This window comes from Schistocerca serialis, chromosome 1, assembly GCF_023864345.2.
Source record: "Schistocerca serialis cubense isolate TAMUIC-IGC-003099 chromosome 1, iqSchSeri2.2, whole genome shotgun sequence".
Classification (NCBI taxonomy): domain Eukaryota; kingdom Metazoa; phylum Arthropoda; class Insecta; order Orthoptera; family Acrididae; genus Schistocerca; species Schistocerca serialis.
Window position 1 is genome coordinate 1,139,736,358 of NC_064638.1, and position 19,348 is coordinate 1,139,755,705.

Genomic DNA, 19,348 nt, shown 5'->3' on the forward strand with positions numbered 1-19,348 from the left:
AAGAGCTGGTGTCGCAGAAGTACGAGAGGCGTTTGAAAAGTCCGTGTAAAAATAAGAACTACGTACTTGTTTTGGGTAAACTTTTCTTGTTTTTCTACATAGTCTCTTTTTAGACTTATACACTTCGTCCAACGCTGTTCCAATTTGTTGATCCCTTCCGAATAACAGGAATTGTCCAAGTCTGCAAAATAGCTAATAGTTGCTGCAATCACCTCCTCGTTTGAATAAAATCTTTGCCCCGCCAGCCATTTCTTCAAATTGGAGAACTAATAGTAGTCCGAGGGAGCCAGGTCTGGAGAATAGGGGGGATGTGAAACGAGTTGGAATCCTATTTCCATTAATTTTGCGACCACAACTGCTGAGGTGTGTGCTGCGATCCAATCGCCGGCGTTTTTCTTGCAGCTCGGTTTTCAAATGGTCCAATAACGATGAATATTATGCACCTGTAATAGTTTTAGCCTCTTCCAGATAGTCGATGGGGAATATGCCTTGCGAATCCCAAAAGACAATCGCCATAACCTTTCGGCCGAAGGATTGGTCTTCGCCTTTTTGGTGCAGATTTCCCCTTGGTAACCCATTATTACGATTGTTGTTTCGCCTCAGGAGTATATTAATGTTTCATTCACAGTGATGAAACGAAGCTTAAAGTCCTGCGGATTCTTCCTGAACAGCTACACACCATCCTTGCAACACTTCACACGATTCCGTTTTTGGTCAAGCGTGAGCAATAGCGGAACCCATCTTGCGGAAAGCTTTCTCATGTCCAAATGTTTATGCAATATATTATGTAGCCATTCATTCGAGAAGCTCACAGCACTAGCAATCTCACGCACCTTGACTCTTCTGTCATTCATCACCACACCATGGATTTTATCAATGATTTCTGGAGTCGTAACCTCCACAGGGCGTCCAGATCGTCCAGCATCACTTGTGCCCATATGGCCACTCCAAAAATTTTGAAACCACTTATAAACTGTTCTAATCGAAGTTGCAGAGTCACCGTAATGTTTGTAAAACTTGTTTTTAGTCTCCTGAGGCGTTTTGCCTTTCTTGAAGTAACGTTTCTCCTTCGTCCATGTTTTGACAATCACTCGACTTCCTTGATTCACACAGATACCAACCACAAAGAAATAGACCAATATGGCTGAACCTTGGTGTGCGTTCTTTCCAAAGATGCTACTAACTAAACATGACCTCGATACGCACCGGTGGTGCCATCTCTCGGACTTTGCACGGACTCTTCAAATGCCCTTAGTACGAACTAAGGAGAGTAAAGAACTGTAGGCCTGGAAGGATTTGTTGAGAACGATTGATGTTTTCTCAAAGAGACATATCGAACTAAACATTTGTAATAACACACTAGCCATTAAAATTGCTACACCAAGAAGAAATGCAGATGATAAACAGGTATTCATTGGACAAATATATTATACCAGAAATGACATGTGATTACATATTCACGCAATTTGGGTGCGTAGATCCTGAGAAATCAGTACCCAGAGCAACCACCACTGGCCATAATAACGGCCTTGATACCGCCTGGGCATTGAGTCAAACAGAGCTTGGATGGCGTGTACAGGTACAGCTGCCCATGCATCTTCAACACGATACCACAGTTCATCAAGAGTAGTGACTGGCGTATTGTGACGAGCCAGTTGCTCGGCCACCATTGACCAGACGTTTTCAGTTGGTGAGAGATCTGGAGAATGTGCTGGCCAGGGCAGCAGTCGAACATTTCCTGTATCCAGAAAGGCCCGTACAGGACCTCCAACATGCGGTCGTGCATTATCGTGCTGAAATGAAGGGTTACGCAGGGATCGAATGAAAGATAGAGCCACGGGTCGTAACACATCTGAAATGTAACGTCCACTGTGAAAAGTGCCGTCAATGCGAACAAGAGGTGACCGAGAAGTGTGACCAACGGCACCCCATACCATCACGCCGGGTGATACGCCAGTATGGCGATGACGAATACACGCTCCCAATGTGCGTTCACCGGGATGTCGCCAAACACGCATGCGACCATCAGGATGCTGTAAACAGAATCTGGGTTCATCCGAAAAAATGACGTTTTGCCATTCGTGCACCCAGGTTCGTCGTTAAGTACAGCATCGCAGGCACTTCTGTCTGTGATGTAGCGTCAAGCGTAACCGCAGCCATGGTCTCCGAGCTGATAGTCCTTGCTGCTGCGAACGTCGTCGAAATGTTCGTGCAGATGGTTGTTGTCTTGCAAACGTCCACATCTGTTGACTCAGGGATCGAGACGTGGCTGCACGATCCGTTACGGCCATATGGATAAGATGCCTGTCATCTCGACTGCTAGTGATACGAGGCCGTTGGGATCCAGCACGGCGTTCCTCATTACCCTCCTGAACCCACCGATTCCATATTCTGCTATCAGTCATTGGATCTCGACCAAAGCGAGCAGCAATGTCGCGATACGATGAACCGCAATCGCGATAGGCTACAATCCGACCTTTATCAAAGTCGGAAACATGATGGTACGCATTTCTCCTCCTTACACGAGGCATCACAACAACGTTTCACCATGCAATGCCGGTCAAAAAAAATGGTTCAAATGGCTCTGAGTACTATGGGACTTAACTGCTGTGGTCATCAGTCCCCTAGAACTTAGAAATACTTAAACCTAACTAACCTAAGGAAACCACACATATCCATGCCAGAGGCAGGATTCGAACCTGCGACCGTAGCGGTCACGCGGTTCCAGACTGTAGCGCCTAGAACGGCACGGCCACTCCGAATGCCGGTCAACTACTGTTTGTGTATAAGAAATCGCTTAGAAGCTTCCCTCATGTCAGGACGTTGTAGGTGTCGCTATCGGCGCCAGCCTTGTGTGAATGCTCTGAAAAGCTAATCATTTGCATATCACAGCATCTTCTTCCTGTCGGTTACATTCCGCGTCTGTAGCACGTCATCTTCATGGTGTAGCAATTTTAATGGCCAGTAGTGTATTTCCATTCCGTAGTACCGTCGGACTGACACCTTGTACGTGCTGCAGTGTAATATGCCAGGGTGGTGTTCTTTCACTATTGAGCCATTGTGTTTCTATGTGAGCTGACCGTAAGCCGTCCGGCACGGTATATTCTGGCTAGCTGACTGCGCAGCTCGCTTACCTCCGAGCCTGAGTTCTGCGCTGGCCTGGGCGCTGTCTCCGTTGCCCCTGGCGACGCACTGGTAGACGCCGCGGTGGGCTCGCGACGCTGCAGCGACATGGAGCACCAGCGGGGACAACAGCCTCGCGCGACCAGCAGGCAGGGGCTCCCCGTTGTGCAGCCACTCCACGCTGGCCACTGGTGAGCCAGACACTGTGCAGTTGAACGTAGCCGCCTCTCCCGAGTTCACCACCTGCGACAAAACCAGCAGCATAAACAATATGAGATTGGGTGGATTCCGGTCTGAGCAGACGTATGATTCGGCTGTCTTAGGATAAGGCACATAGGGGCTAAGGGATCTAAGGCTAATAGGCTTAGAGGCTACCAGACTTTGGGTTACTGATCCCAGGGGTTAGTTCACTAAATGGACAGGTAGTGGTCTCGAAGAATAGCAGCCTTGAGGAGTTGTGGTCTCAGTCACATGCAGTGGCCTTGAGGACTAGCGTGGCCTTGAAGTGTAGTGACATTGAGGAATAGTGGTCTTGAGTAATGGTGTTGGTCACTAAAAGGCTTGGTGGTAGACAGGGGGAGGGCAATCAAAATTGAAGGCTAGCTGAATAGGGGGACTACCTGACTTGGGGGCTAGGAGAAATGGGAGGCTAGCAGAAATGAGGGGCTAACAGAAATGGGGGGTTAGCTGGATTGGAGTGGCTGGTACACTTGGGGATTAGTGGATACAGGGGATGGTAGACTTGTCAGCAGAATTGGGGAAACTGACAGAATTTGAGGATAATTTTGTTCGCAAATAGTTACACAGCCTTGATATATTTATCAAATAGTTACATTGTCCCTCACAGGCTACACAATTTTCAAATTTACCTGCTGTTTCCTTTTTTTTTTTTAAATCATTATCAAATAACATCTAAGAAATGCCGCAACACATGTGACAGGATGTGCTGAAAAGTAATGTCTCCGAATTTTGTATTCTGTTCTCAATATTGTTTGAGCTGGTGTCAACCGTTGAGTTGTGTGTGGAGATGTCAGCAAACGGACACGAGTCGGGCATCAGCTGCTGGAGAGTATACAGTTTTTCTGTCTCCGTACAGTGCTGGCATAAATTGTTTCCTGATGACCCACATTTAAATCTGTGGTGAACTGCGTCGATCGGCCTGTATGGCTCTGCGTGACGTCCGTTTGTCAAACACATGTGGCCGTTCTCTGCGGTGGATTACGCGAATGGAAACATCGTCTCTCCGATACTGAAGATCCATCCTTGACATCATTGACCTCAGAAACACAAATGTTTGGGTAATTTACGATACAGTATGACTAATGTGTCCCTCACAGTTGATCAACTCACGTTCAACTCGTGACGTGCTGTTATGATCACTATTCACCTGTCTGCACCCGCGCCTTACGGCGCATATAGCAGTGACATTGGGGGTCATATACGGCAGATCCTCAAATGGGATAACTCTTCCTGTGGTTAGCAGAATGAGATTTTCACTCTGCAGCGGAGTGTGCGCTGATATGAAACTTCCTGGCAGATTAAAACTGTGTGCCCGACCGAGACTCGGACTCTGGACCTTTGCCTTTCGCGGGCAAGTGCTCCACCAACTGAGCTACCGAAGCACGACTCACGCCCGGTACTCACAGCTTTACTTCTGCCAGTACCTCGTCTCCTACCTTCCAAACTTTACAGAAGCTCTCCTGCGAACTCGGTCGGGCACACAGTTTTAATCTGCCAGGAAGTTTCTCTTCCTGTGGTTTATGACAGTCGCGTCTCAACTGGCGGATGTGGGGTCGCCACAGCGTAAGGCATGCCTCACATGACTCTCGAGACAAACACTAGGTTAAACCTTTGAGTACCAGTGCTTTGTATCTGAAACCACCATTTTTAAATTTCGTTGCCTTTAGCATGAAACCACCAGTGCTGGTGCATGAAATAAAATTATGCTTGTTTTTAGTGGTCATTTTGGGGAGATAATTGACAGTGAAAATAAATATGTCTAAAGTTACTGTAACCTAAATTTGAATGCATACTAAAGTTTTATGAGTAGTTTCGAAATGAAACCACTGAGGTAGTATGTAGTTTTGGTGAAAAATTTATTAACTTTTAGGCCTATTATTGCTTGTTAGATAGAACTATAATTTGCATTAGACAGTATGTATTAATCGATGTTTCGAGATTTGGGATAGCACCTAGGAAAATGCGAATTTGCTTTCAAATATATCACGTAAAATAATGGGTATCTGAAAATTGTATGTTCCAGTGGCTCCAAAGTGAAACCAGCTACTTAAAACAATTGATTCTTAACATGACGTCAATTTATTATTGTATTTATTGCTTACTATGATAATAAAGGTTAAAAAACTAAACCCCTCCCGCACAGGCCATGAAGGCTCAAAAGTACCGACCGGCCGCCGTGTCATCCTCAGCCCACAGAGGTCACTGGATTCGGAAATGTTGGGGCATGTGATCAGCACACCGCCCTCCTGGCCGTATGTCAATTTCCGCGACTGGAGCCGCTACTTCTCGATCAAGTAGCTCCTCAGTTTGCCTTACAAGGGCCGAGTGTACCCGGCGTGCCAACAGCGCTCGGCAGACCGGATGGTCACCCATCCAAGTGCTAGCCCAGCCCAACAGCGCTTAACTTCGGTGATCTGACGGGAACCGGTGTTACCACTGCAGCAAGGCCCTTTGGCAATGAAGGTTAAGTTTGTGAAAATTTATAAAATTTTATTCCAAATTGAAACCAACTCCTTAAAACAACCGATTGTTTACTTTTTGTCAAAATCTTCTTGTAGTCGTTGCTTAATGGAATTAATAGTTTAAAATTTGTGGTACAGAACTGAGCTGCTGCGCGGAAGATGCGAGTTTCATGTCGTAGACCACTTTTATTGATACTGGAGTTTTGTTTGTTTGGGGGGGGGGGGGGGGAGGGGGAAGGGGAGGGGAGAGCAATAATCATTCTTCTGTTGGTTAGATGTGGACCGCTGCGAATTCCTGTATTGTGCCAACCACTTCATCTTAGAGTAGCACTTGATCCATACGTCCTCAACTATTTGTTGGATGTTATTCAGCCTCTGTCTTCCTCTACAGTTTTTACCCGCTACAACTTCCTCAAGTACTAAGGAACCATTGCCTGATGCCTTAAGACATGTTCTACCATCCTGTCCCTTCTTTTGTCAATGTTCCCAACATGTTCCCCTCCTTGCCGATCTATCAGTCTACCAGTCAACCTAATTTCAAAAGCATTTTATAGTACCACATACGAAACGCTTTGATTGTTTTCTTTTCCGGTTTTCCAGCTGTACACGATGTACTTCCACACAACCATGAGCCCCAAATGTACATTCTGAGAAATATCGTTCTCAAATTAGGATCTATGTTTGATACTAGCACATTTCTTTCGACTAGGAATGCCCAGTTTAGCTGTGCTAGTCTATTCCTTTATGTCCTCGTCACTTCGTCCGCCAGATAGCAGAATTTCTTCAGTTTGTCTGTTTCGTGGTTCCCACTTTTGATGTTATGTTCATTGCTGATCCTTTTTCTGCTACTAGTCATTACTTTCGTTTTCCTCTGCTTTGATCTCAATCCATAGTGGGTCCGTAATAGACTCTTCATTCCATTCAACACGTCCTATCATTCTTTTTCACTTTCACTGATGATAACAATGTCATCAGCGAAGCTTATCCTTGATAAACTTTCAGCCTCAATTTTAATTTCACTCTTGAACCTTTTGTTATTTCCGTCATTTGCTTGTTCGATGTATAGATTGAAATGTAGGAACGAGAAGCTACATCACGGTTTTAATCCTTTTTTATAAGAGCACGGCGTCCTTGGTCTTCCAGTCTTATTATTGCCTCTCGATTCTTGTTCTTAGTGTGTATTATATGTCTTTCTAAATAGCGCACACCACTGTTTATGAGAATGCCTAACACCTTGTACAATTTTTCATTGCCGAACTGCTTTTTTAGATCGACAGATCCTATGCGACAGATCCTGTGAACGTGTCTTTATTTCTCTTAAGGCTTAATTACCTTTCATAAAGCTAAACTATTCAACATGTAACAGATCCTAAACTTTCTTTGTTATTTTGTTGTATATTATTCTTGTCAGCAACTTCGATGCATGAGCTGCTAAATTGATTGAAGGTGTGTTCTCGCAGTTATCGGCCCTTGCTATCTTCCAGATTGTGTGTATGATATTTTTCCGATAGTCTGATGCTATGTCTACAAGCTCAAAGATTTTACAAATAAACTTGAACACTCGTTTGGTTGCCACATTTCCTAACGATTTTAGAAATTTCAAAGGAATGTTACCTGTGACTTCTGCCTTATTTGATCCCACATCTTCCAAAGCTCTGTGAAATTATGGCTCTAATACTGTATCCCCTAAGTCATAGGTGTCCAACACACTGCCTGCGGCCCAAAGCAAGTACCAATTCGACCCATCTCTCACACACTCGAAAAAAAAGAATGCATAATATTCCGTTTTTGTGACGATATGAAGGTAATGAAACCTCATATATAAAATATCAAATTAATTCCAGCTTGCATTTTTATATGAGAGAATCATAAATCAATAAATTTTAAATTAGTTGATTAAGTTTGTGTCTCCGACCGTTCCCCCGCCCTCTTTTTTTGTTGCTCAGCGGTTTTTGTTAGTGTTAAGAATTTTATGTGCCGCACAAAAATACTCATCTTCTTCCAGTGTGGTCCACGTAAGCTAAGAAGTTGGACACCCTTCCATTTGTCTTACATATCGACTGCTATTTCTTTTTCTGTCGGGTCATCAGACAGTCATTCCCCCTCGCAATACAAGCAGAATGTTTCACATATATAAATGGCTGAAGTCGCATTCCTCAAGAAGGGTGGTCAATGCAAATGGCCTGCATGTCATACAGTAGATCAGCATGTTTCAACTGTGTTACACATACTACTGGATGCTAAGAGACAAGAATAACTGTTTTTTATATTTTTTGTGCAGAGTGTCCATAACAGGCCTCTATCATTTAAAAAAAACATAGCTTTGTACACAATTAGAGACTGAGAATCTTAATTTGTTGTAAAACGTTTCACATTTTTTGCAAAAACAGACATAATGTCTTATGGGATAACAGCAATCAGTGATTTTATGTTACTTTAAATCCGTCTTGATTGCAAATTTTTTTTATTATTCATATGACCGGTTTCGGTTCATTCAGAACCATCTTCAGATCTGATATTTAAGTTACAGGAGTAACCCGTCCAATTCAGCAACTTTCACATGCTACGTCACATGTGACGTAGCATGTGAAAGTTACAGGAGTAACCCGTCCAATTTAGCAACTTTCACATGCTACGTCACATGTGACGTAGCATGTGAAAGTTGCTGAATTGGACGGGTTACTCCTGTAACTTAAAGATTAGATCTGAAGATGGTTCTGAATGAACCGAAATCGGTCATATGAATAATAAAAAAAATTTGCAATCAAGACGGATTTAAAGTTTCACAGTTCTCAGAGGATTTTATCTTTTTCTTTTGTTGCAGATTTGACTTTGAGTGCGTGAAAATGGAGACAAACCAGCAGAAGGCGCAATGTGTCATTTGGTATCCAGAATCTAAATCTGTGATTACGATACCGGCGTATTATCAGCGCGAGTATGGAGTGCTCTACCGGCAAAAAGAAGACTAATGAGGTGGTTCAAGAACTTTAAAAATTAAGGCAGTGTCAGAAACCTTTCTCGAAGTGGACGTCCCTCTGTGTCTCAAGCACTGTTGAAATAGTGCAAGTTGCATTTTTACGCAGACCCCAGGAGTTGTTTTGCCGCGCATCACGCAAGCTGCCGGAATCAAGGTCAACTGTCCATAAAGTGTTATACGCAACTAGGTCTTTTTGCATGCGAAGTGCTAATGGTCCAAGCACGACAGCCAGACGACCGTCTTTTGCGGTATGCGTTCGCATGTTCTACGCTGTCATAAATGTTGACAGTGACTACCTGAAAAAGTGCCTGTTTTCAGATGAAGCAAGGTTCCAAATTTTAGCGAGTGGGGTTGTGCAGAGGTTAGCACAATGGACACGCATTCGGGAGGACGACGCGTACGGCCATCCTAATCTAGGTTTTCCGTGATTTCCTCGAATCTCTTAAGGCAAATGACGCGATGGCGCCTTCGAAAGGGTATAACCGCTTTCATTCTGCATCCTTCACTATTCCAAGCTTGTGCTCCGTCTCCAATGATGTCATTGTCGACGGGACGTTAAAGATTAATCTCCTCCTCCTAAAGATTGTACATTTCTGGACATGTGAATCGCCGAAACATTAGGATTAGGGGGTCCGAAAACACACACACCACATGAACACATCCCTGGTAGCCCGAAGCTTAATGTTTGGTATGGCCTAATACACAATAAGGTGACAGGCCCATTTTTGTTCGCAGAGAAAATCGTAACGGTAAATGCTTAGACCGCATATACTCGAAGAGTTCCCGCTACCAGAGATCGATGAGCTGCAGCCATCAATTATGTTCCAACATAATGGTGCACTCCCACATTGGAATATGAAAGTGTGGGATGTGGTGAATGGTACATTTCCTGAGAGGTGGAAGCGTCGCAATAGTACCATCGAATCTCTTAAGGCAAATGACGCGATGGCGCCTTCGAAAGGGTATAACCGCTTTCATTCTGCATCCTTCACTATTCCAAGCTTGTGCTCCGTCTCCAATTCCCAATTTCCCGCTGTCCCGCCGTTAGATTTCTTTTTGCTTGGTAACGTTAAGGATCACGTGTACGTATACAAGGCAATGATACTGCTGAACTTCGGGCACGATCAATGAATCAATCAGAACTGCTGGTGCTGCAACGTTGAGCTGTACATGTGTAGAACTCGTATTCGCCTTAATGTTCTACGAGCGACGAGTGGAACACACACTGAAATTCTGGCATAACAGAAAAAAAACATTGAGAGCTGCTGAATGTTTGACAACATGTCCCCTGTAATTAGCTTAGCGCCTGCTGCTTCGTTCGTGTAGACTGTATGGTCTGCACAGATTTTTCAACTTTTTACTTTTCTTTAATCGAATTTTTATATTGTTCACAAATTGCAACGCCTTCTAAACTTTTAACGCTAATAAGGCCACAGAAGCATGGTCTTTTCCGAAGATACTTATGACCAAAAAGCGATTCCGCTAGATGGAGTCTAAGGCGTTTGTTAGTCATGGCCTTTTTCGTTTTTGTGGCGATATTTCCACAGCAACTTTCATCCCCTGACATATATTCTTTATATCTAGCCAAGAAGTGAGATACCATTTTTTAAACATTTAACTTACAGAATATTTTAATACAACGAAATATTTTCTTAAAAATATTCATCCCCTTACGGCTTGAATGTCCAAAAACAGTGAAACACGTATTTTTTTTAAATTTCTGACAAATTTTCGTAGATATAGATTTGAAAATGCTTTCATAATGAAATAATTTCATAAATCTTTTCGTCCCCTATTTCCTAGGTGGCTGGACTTCCTAAAAGACTGAACCACGTATATTTTCATTTGTAACTGAGAAGTTAAGTGCCAAATTTCATAGATGTAGCTTTAAAAATGTTATAGTACGTCTTTAACAGTGATTTATTTTCAAAGCAATTTTAACGCACTTCTTTACCCCCTTACTATTTGCTTTCGAAAAATGCTGAAACACGTTTTTTTTCACTTCTTATTGAGAAACCAAATATCAATTTTCGTACTTCTACTTTCAAAATTGCCTTAATAAGGACATATTTTCAAAAAGCCCTTCATCCCGTATTCCATCGCCTTAGGAGTGAAATACCGAACAATGCATTCTTAAAAGATGCCTACAGTATAAGCTCCACACCCTCTCCGAATTACAAGTTTCTGTCCTAGGCGATTTGGGCTGGACGACGATGAGTCAGTGAATCGTATTTCACCCTCACAGTGGTTGAATTTCCACAAATAGTGAAACATGTACTTTTTTATTTCCAACGGAGAAGCCACATACCAATTTTCATAGACTTAGCTTTAAAAATACTTTTACAATTAAATATTATCATAAAATATTTCATCTATTTTACTCCCTCAGGGGTCAAATTTCCAAAAACAGTGAAATGCTTATTTTTTTAAAATTTCTAACAGAGACGCCAGATACAAATTTTCATAGATTTAACTTTGAAAATGTATTTATAATAAAATGTTTCATAAAACATTCATTCCCTATTTCACTTCATTAGTGGTTGAATTTCCAAGAGCCGACATATCAAATACTAGCTTTCATAGATGAAGCTTTAAAAATCAATAAGTCTTTAATAATTATTTATTTTTTAAAAAACAACTTTCATACACTATCTCACCCCATAAGAGTTACATTCCCAAACACTCTGAAACACGAATTTCTTTATTTCCGACCGAGAAATCGAATACCAATTTTCTTAGGCCTAGCTGCAAAATTGCCTTAATAGCGTCATATTTTGAAAAAAAAAATGTTTCATCCCCTATTTCGCTGCCTTACGGATGGAATTTCGAAAAATCCCTTTTTGAGCGACGTCTATTGTATAAGATCTAAACTACTGCAAAGTTCAAGTTTCTATCCTTAGTGGTTTGGAATGGGCGATGATGAATCAGTGAGTCAGTCAGTTGGAACAACGCCTTTTGTGGTGTCACCGCCAGACACCACACTTGCTAGGTGGTAGCTTTAAATCGGCCGCGGTCCATTAGTACATGTCGGACCCGCGTGTCGCCACTTTCAGTGATAGCAGACCGAGCGCCACCACACGGCAGATCTAGAGAGACGTACTAGCACTCGCCCCAGTTGTAAGGACGACGTAGCTAGCGATGCACACTGACGAAGCCTCGCTCATTTGCAGAGCAGATAGTTAGAATAGCCTTCAGCTAAGTCAATGGCTACGACCTAGCAAGGCGCCATTAGCAGTATATTGTCTGAAACTATAGAGTCTCACTTGTATCGTCAATAGCGATGTACCAAGGATGGATTGAAGTTAAGTATTCCAGAAGCTACGTACTTTTCTTTATAGCATTCATTACGTATCCTGTTTCTGACCTCACTCCATCCTGCGTCAGCTTATAGCGTGTATTTCGGTCTCCTCAAACCACACTGTGTCGGCACTTCTGTCGACACATCACCTTTTATGTTTTTTTTTTTTTAATTAATGATAGCGGCACTTGATTGACGCCTTGTACATCAGTGTAGATTTGCTTCATTAGCTATGACCTGGACGCAATAAATAACTGGTAACGTTGTTACCTGTTGGTGTTAACGGCTCAGTGCGAGAGTATGATGAGGTCCTCACCAGCAGGTGTGGTGTGACGTGTACGGCGAGCGGTGCGGTGACCTGCAGCGAGGCGTGCACCCGCTGCTCACCGAAGGCGTTGTTTACTCGACACTCCCACCTTCCCGCGTCCTCCTGCCGCGCCCCCAGGATGTGCAGCGCCTCCTGCGAGGCCCACACGCGCCCGGAAGAAGCCACCGGCGTCCCGGACTCGTGCCACCACCTGCAACATCGAGGCGCCGATGTGATGCTACAACTTACGCTACATCTACACTGTCTAGTCACATTAATGTGACCACCATCTATGTTCGAAGTCAACGTGCAATAATAAGTCACAGACGACCGTTGGCAGCACTGCAGTGGAAGGTATATAAAGCGTGCCGGGGCTCGCGGGGGACGGGTGTGGGGGTGTGGGGAACAATGCAGTCGTTGTCGTAACAGGGAAACGGAGAGATTTATCTGACGTCCAAAGTGGCATTTTCAAATGTTTGTGAAATACTAAGGGACCAAACTGCTGAGGTCATCGGTCCCTAGACTTACACACTACTTAAACTACCTTATACTAAGAACAACACACACACCCATGCCCGAGGGAGGACTCGAACCTCCGGCGTGAGGGGCCGCGCAATCCGTGACATGGCGCCTCAAACCAGGCGGCCACTCCTCGTGGCCCAAATGGCATGAAAATTGGCTTTCGGTCCCAGGTTGGAAACTGCTAAGTTTGTGAACTATTGGCATGCTAACGTGGAAGGCAAAATGGAGCTATCCAAAACAGGCGCTGAAGCAACTGTGGGGTACCACGAGACATAGATGACAGGAGTGAACGATGGCTGTGGAGATGTGAAAAGGCTAACAGACGTGCATTTGTTGAGTAACTGAATGCCCAAACTAACCAAGTAGCTACCAACGGCGTCTCCTCAACGACTGTTCAGTGAACGTTGCTGTGTATGGGTCTTCGTGGTAGGTGCCTCATTCATGCAACCATGCTGACTGCTGCTCATCGGTGGTGAAGGCTGCAAATTGCACACCACTACGGCAACTGGACGTCCACTGGGTGGTGAAAGATGGCTTATCCAGAACAATCTCATTTTATGTTTCATCAGACGAATGGCTTTTGTCGTGTGCGGCTTGAAAGTCTGAAAGCACACACCCTGCAACGGCATTCTCTGCATGATCTCATGATTCTGCAAGGCACAATGGCTCAACACAAGTACGCATCTATCCTTGGGGTCCATGTCAAACCTACATGCAGTTTGTTTTTTCCTCGGGACGGTGGCATCTACCAGCAGGACAATGCAACATGTCGCACAGCGTGCAGCGTGTGGACGTCCTTCGAGAAGCACCAGCATGAGTTTACCGTAATCCCTTCCCCGAACACCTAGCTCTCCGTATTTAAACCCAATAGAGACTCTGTAGGCCATGGATCAGCAGCCGAGAAATCTAGCAAGCTGGTCACGGCAGTGGAGTCGGCATGGCTCCAAATCCCTGTCATTATCCTCTAGAACCTCATTGACTCTCCTACTGCACGTCTCCCACAGGTCCGCACTAGAAAAGACTGTTGTTCAGGCTTTTGATAGGTGGCCACATTAGACACTGTACAGGGTTTGATTCAAAAGTTTCAAGACTTAACTCAGAACTAGAAATTTATTGAACCTTTAAGTACAACGGACTAAAATTCTTCAAAATATGATCCTTCAGCATCAACACAGCGCTGCCAGTGCGTTTTCCACTGTACGTAGCCCTTCTGGAAGGCATCGGGCGTCAAGCTGTCAAGGGCTCTCGTCGAAGCTTACTGGATGGCGTCGGTGGAGTCGAATCGCTTCCTTTTTAGGCCTGCCTTGATTTGAGGGAAGAGGAAAAAGTCACTTGGACCCAAGTCAGGGCTGTAGGGTGGCTGCGGCAGTGTTGTCACGTTGAACTTGACCAAAACTTCGGTGGTGGCGCGCGACATGCGAGCGGGCACTTTGTCGTGGTGGAGAATCCAATCGCCCTTGATCGCAGGGCGGACACCGCGATCTCGATCCCTCGAGATGGTCACTCTCTGCACATTTTGATCCGTTCGGCTTGATGATGGCCTCCCAGAGCGGTCGTTGTCTTCAACATTCCGGAAGCCATCTTTGAAACGTTTGTGCCACATGAAAACTATTGCACAGGACATGGCTTCTTCATAAAAGACCTCTTGGATCATACCGAGAGTCTCCTTGGCGATATTGTTCAGTCGCAAGCAAAACTTAATCGCATAACGCTGCTCCAAGTGCTGCTCCATTTTCGCCTCTCCCACTTTTCGTTGGAGGTCAATGACACGCACTCACGCTGCAAGCGATGCGCGCTCTCCAAGATTCCGGAGGCAACTGCCGCAGCGTCGTTCGTTCCCTGAGATTTCCCACTACTTCCCCACCCAGTGGAACCGATCCTAGCGCGCTCCCCTACTCCGAAATGAATCAGTCTTGAAACTTCTCAATCACACCTTGTATATTTACATTTACGTTCATACCCCACAAGCCACCTTGAGATGTGTACAACTGTAGCTTGTCCATTTCCTGTTCCAGTCGTGAATGGCCCGCGCCAAGAACAATTGTTGGTAAGCGTGTGAGCTCGAACCTCATTAATTTTACCCACATCGTCTTTTCGCGATATATACTTAGAATAAGCTGATTGACTGTACTAAGACAGCACGCTACCATACTTTAAACAGGAAACCACACCGTGATGCACAATGCCTGTTTGTAACATCTGCCGCTGCAGATGGGTGAACATCTCCGTTACTCTTCCGCGCGCTACCTGTGACAAAAGGCACAGCTCTTCTTTGATTCTTCTCCATTTCTTCAATTTTTTGTGCAGTTACCAGACTAACGAGCAATATTCAGGTATAGACCGGACAAGGGTGTTGTAAACTACCTCCTTCTCACTCTTTTCTTCGATTTCTACTTATTTATTGATGTAGTTTTTCGATTATAAATTGTCTCTCAGATGTTTAATGGATGTGACCGTTTGCTGTGATTGTTGGGCAATTGTATAGTCACACACTGACGGGTCATCCCGCCTATTTATGCGAAATACATCACAATTGCTTACGTTCAAGGTCACTGCCATTCCTTGCCCGAGTGTCGATACTCTGCCGGTCTTGCTACATTTCGCTACGGTTATCTTGCCTTGGAAATCGTCTATTTTCAACAGCATCAACCGCGATCAATCTTATTCAACTTGCGACGTTATCCACTAGGCCAACTATACTATACTGAATAATAACTGTCGTTTAGCACACCGCTGCCGTGCGCCGAAAGTTACTTGTACGCTTGAAGATTTCTGTCCATTAAGATTGACGAGCTATGTAGTATTTTTACGAACTCTTCAATCCATGCCACAAAGCTGCTGTGGTATTTTGCATGCACGTATTGAGCCGTGCTGCAGCTCATGTTGGTGCTGCTTGTAGGTTTCTGCCTTCTGTTGGAGGCCAGGCCGTATCCTTTAGTTGGCATGGTTGCGGTTGTTTGTCTTCTTCTCGTCTTGACTGGCGCCACTCGTTTCACAAACGTTGCCTGTCCGCTAGTGGCAGCAGTGGCGGTTATCGATATGTAGTAACTGTTGCCCTATCTTTGGGGTGACGTCGTTGTTTTTCTGTGTCGTGTGAGTGCGGCAGTTCGGTTGGGGACTCGGGAGCAGCCAGGTCTGTACAGTGTGAGAACACGCCGGGACTGCTGGCGGCGCGCATGGACTGCCGGATGGAAGGGCTGTGGTCACGAGGGTGCACGCCCTTGACGTAAACCAGATCCTGCAGGCTTTAAGATGAGTGTGTTTCAATTCAAGTAGAGAAACCTCCACCATTGTGACATCTCGCGATTCTCCAGAGACTTGTTTTCGTGTTACTGCCCGTAGTGTCGCCAAGGCGAAGAGCAGCGAGTAGAGTGCTTGGGGAAGGCGGATCTGATTAGCCTTCCTCGACTTCTTATCAGTATTTACTGCGTTCATCTTATTACAATTTGTTATGTTCAACCAGCAGTATTTTTCCTGCCTGGTGGTCCCTAACGCCCCAGTTACCTGCCCTGTAATGGCAGTGTACGTTTCCTCGCTTTGCCGCTGCTGTCAGGTAAGGCGTGTAGTTTTGACAGCTTTCTTGATTGTAGGCCGTTGTGATTCTTCAACTCGGGTGGTGGTGATTCCTTTATCGTTCCGGGTGCTTTAAGTACAGTATTCTGGGGGTGTAATGCAGTCCGCCGGTTCCGGCTTTGGCATGTTGTTCCGTTCTTGCATTTGGTTTATTGGAAGTAAGGTAGCTTCAGCAAGATTGTCATTAGTTATTCGTTAGGCTGCCACTAGTCTGACTTACCATCTTGTCAAGTGAATGCAACTCTCGGCTGCCTATCTCATCGCTCGCGAAAGTGTTTGTTGCCGTACCTTCTCAGAGGTCGATTCCTGGAGCATTGTCAGGAACAGTTGCTTGTTTTTTTAATTAACCTTTGCTTGTATTTGCTGTTTTACGGCAGGTTTATAAATTTTTTATATAATTCCACTCCTGGCATGTAAGGCCTTCAGCTGTGATTGTGGTCATTTGCTTTGAAAAAATAATTCGATATTTGTAATTTAGCAGTAAGCCTTAAAACCCTATTTACTCCCATTCCTGGCGTCTGATACCTTCTGTGCCGTTTGTGGCCACTTGCCTTTTAATATTTCAATACTGTAAGTGGTAATTGCAGCGAGTTCTTAAACATTCTTAATTTATTGCCATTCTTGGCGTGTAAGGCCATGATCACAGTGGCTTGTTTTATTTAAACATTATCTGTATTTTATGGTGATTTGCTAAATTGTTACGCACCGAAAACACTATTATTTACACAATTGTTTATTCCTTCATTAATATCATGTGGTATTTTTTGAATTATTGTTGAGTCTGGAATTATTGTTTTAAAAATAAATGTATGTAACTGATTACGGCCCCGTCGGCAATCGTAGCCGAATCCTGCCTTCCCTTGACTACCACCAGGTCACACCTATTTTGCATATTACGTGACAGTGCGAAAACGCAATGAAGTCAAGCTTGCTCTTTAATTTCATAATGATTCAGTCTATCTCCGCATTTATTTATTTGTAACGTTTACTGTATAAGATTATGTATCCGAAATAATCACCTCTGGCGGTAGGAGCGTATTGTGACGGATCATCAATTTGTGCTCCATGCATTTAATTAATATCTCTGCAACAGACAGATTTTATTTGCAGACAGATTATCATGTTAAACAGCCACCGACTCAGAAATTTCCGCGAACATTGAAAGAGCGGCCCACTGTCAGGAGGTTACGGAATAGCCAACACTCCAGGTTCAAGTTACACCGAGCGCCAGGCGGGCAATGAAACTTTAGCCGCTAAAAGGGGTGTGGTCAGTGTTACGGGAGTAGGGATAACTTGACAGGTAGAGGGAAAGAAGAGTGGCGAGCAAAGTGGGCTCCAGAGGTAGCCGACTGCAAGGTAAACGTGACACGAAATTATCGAAAAGATGTACAGGACGAAGCCAACTGTGGCGAAAGGCTCACAGCCAGTACGTCTTCTTGATGAAAGACGTCTGTAAGCAGTCGCTGACCCAGAGTTCGATTTTCTGGCAGTGGGAGAAAGAAGGAAGGAAGGATTATCGTTTAACCTCACCGTTCCCTCGGTCTACCTAAGTTCATTATTTTTTTTCCTTCGTAAATAGGAATATTTTTCGGCTTTTAGACCTGGTCTGCGAGTGTGGACCTAACAGTTCTTAATTTTAAAACCAGTGCGCGGCACCTCGCCAGATACGAGTCGTGTGTTAGTTTACAGCTAGTCGTACGCAGAAAATTGCTACTTCTAAAAATCGAGAAAGTATGTAAATAATTATTTTGCCTAAATATTAGTCTTAGAATCTGTGTCTTTTTCTTAACGTTCTCTGGGAATTAGTTCAGATTTTCATATATTTTGTTTATTAAAATGAAATAACACATTTTCTGAAGGTTACGTGGTCTTCAGGTCATAATCCACATTGAGAACTTTTAACATTGCAGCGCGTCAGCAGTCGTGAACAATTTAATGATTACAAAGAATCCGCCTCGATTGCAAATAGAAACCGGATGTTGACCTAGGTTTCGGCACGGATAAACACGCATTCTTCGGAACACACGAAAACTACAAACTGCCTAAAGAGGCATGGTCCAACATGGGCGTTCTGTACTAATGTTGGACCATGCCTCTTTAGGCAGTTTGTAGTTTTAGTGTATTCCGAAGAAGGCGTGGTTATCCGCGCCGAAACCCAGGTCAACATCCGATTTCTATTTGCAATCGAGATGAATTCTTTATAATAAGTAAATAATCCACATTTGCTAATTTCAGTTTTGTCTCTGATTATGGAATACCGAAATAACTGTTATTTCTATACTCTACAGTAATGCATAAAATATTAACTGGTGAGCAATTAGTAGCTCTTTTTAATGACAGCACCGCTGTATTTTCTGTTTGGGAAGAAGACGAAGTCTTGTTTTTGACAGAATATTATCCTGCTAAGCTTGGTGAAACTCGATGTTAAACATTAAGAACGTAAAATTGATTATTCATAGCCGTGGTTGCCCTACCTACAAGGTTGTCTGCAAGTTTTATTTCGTTTATTCCTCTCATTCTCGGCGCTTCACGTGTTTTGTCAGACAGTGTATAAATACATCTACTAGAACATTCTTTGCGGTTTGTGTATGTGTGTGTGTGGAGGGGGGGGGTTGAGGGAGGGCAAGTTTTATTACCTCCATGACTCCAATATTCCCCTTGGATATGCACCTGGCTGTATGATCTGCAATCTTTTACCAAATATCCGTCTGAATTCGCGAAGAACAGTGATGTTCATACGTACAACACTAGAGGGAAAAATGAGCTTTCCTATCCGTTATTGAAGCTGTGGGTTGCTCAAAAAGGAGTGCATTTTTCAGCAAAAAAAAATCTTTGATCATTTGCCC

At 44.0% G+C, this 19,348-nt stretch overlaps 1 protein-coding gene and 1 pseudogene across 1 annotated transcript in view; both read right to left on the bottom strand.

Moving 5' to 3' along the window:
* The window catches only part of LOC126455967 (Down syndrome cell adhesion molecule-like protein Dscam2), a 358,909-nt gene extending 346,212 nt beyond the window's left edge, over positions 1-12,697 (bottom strand). Inside the window, exons 1-3 of the mRNA XM_050091727.1 lie at positions 12,681-12,697; positions 12,417-12,618; positions 3,135-3,366 (exon numbers count right to left, since the gene is read on the bottom strand). Coding sequence (XP_049947684.1) covers positions 3,135-3,366; positions 12,417-12,618; positions 12,681-12,697 — 451 coding nt within the window. The remainder of the gene's footprint in view (positions 1-3,134; positions 3,367-12,416; positions 12,619-12,680) is intronic.
* LOC126425176 (5S ribosomal RNA) lies at positions 5,701-5,819 on the bottom strand (annotated as a pseudogene).
* Positions 12,698-19,348: the final 6,651 nt, after the last annotated feature.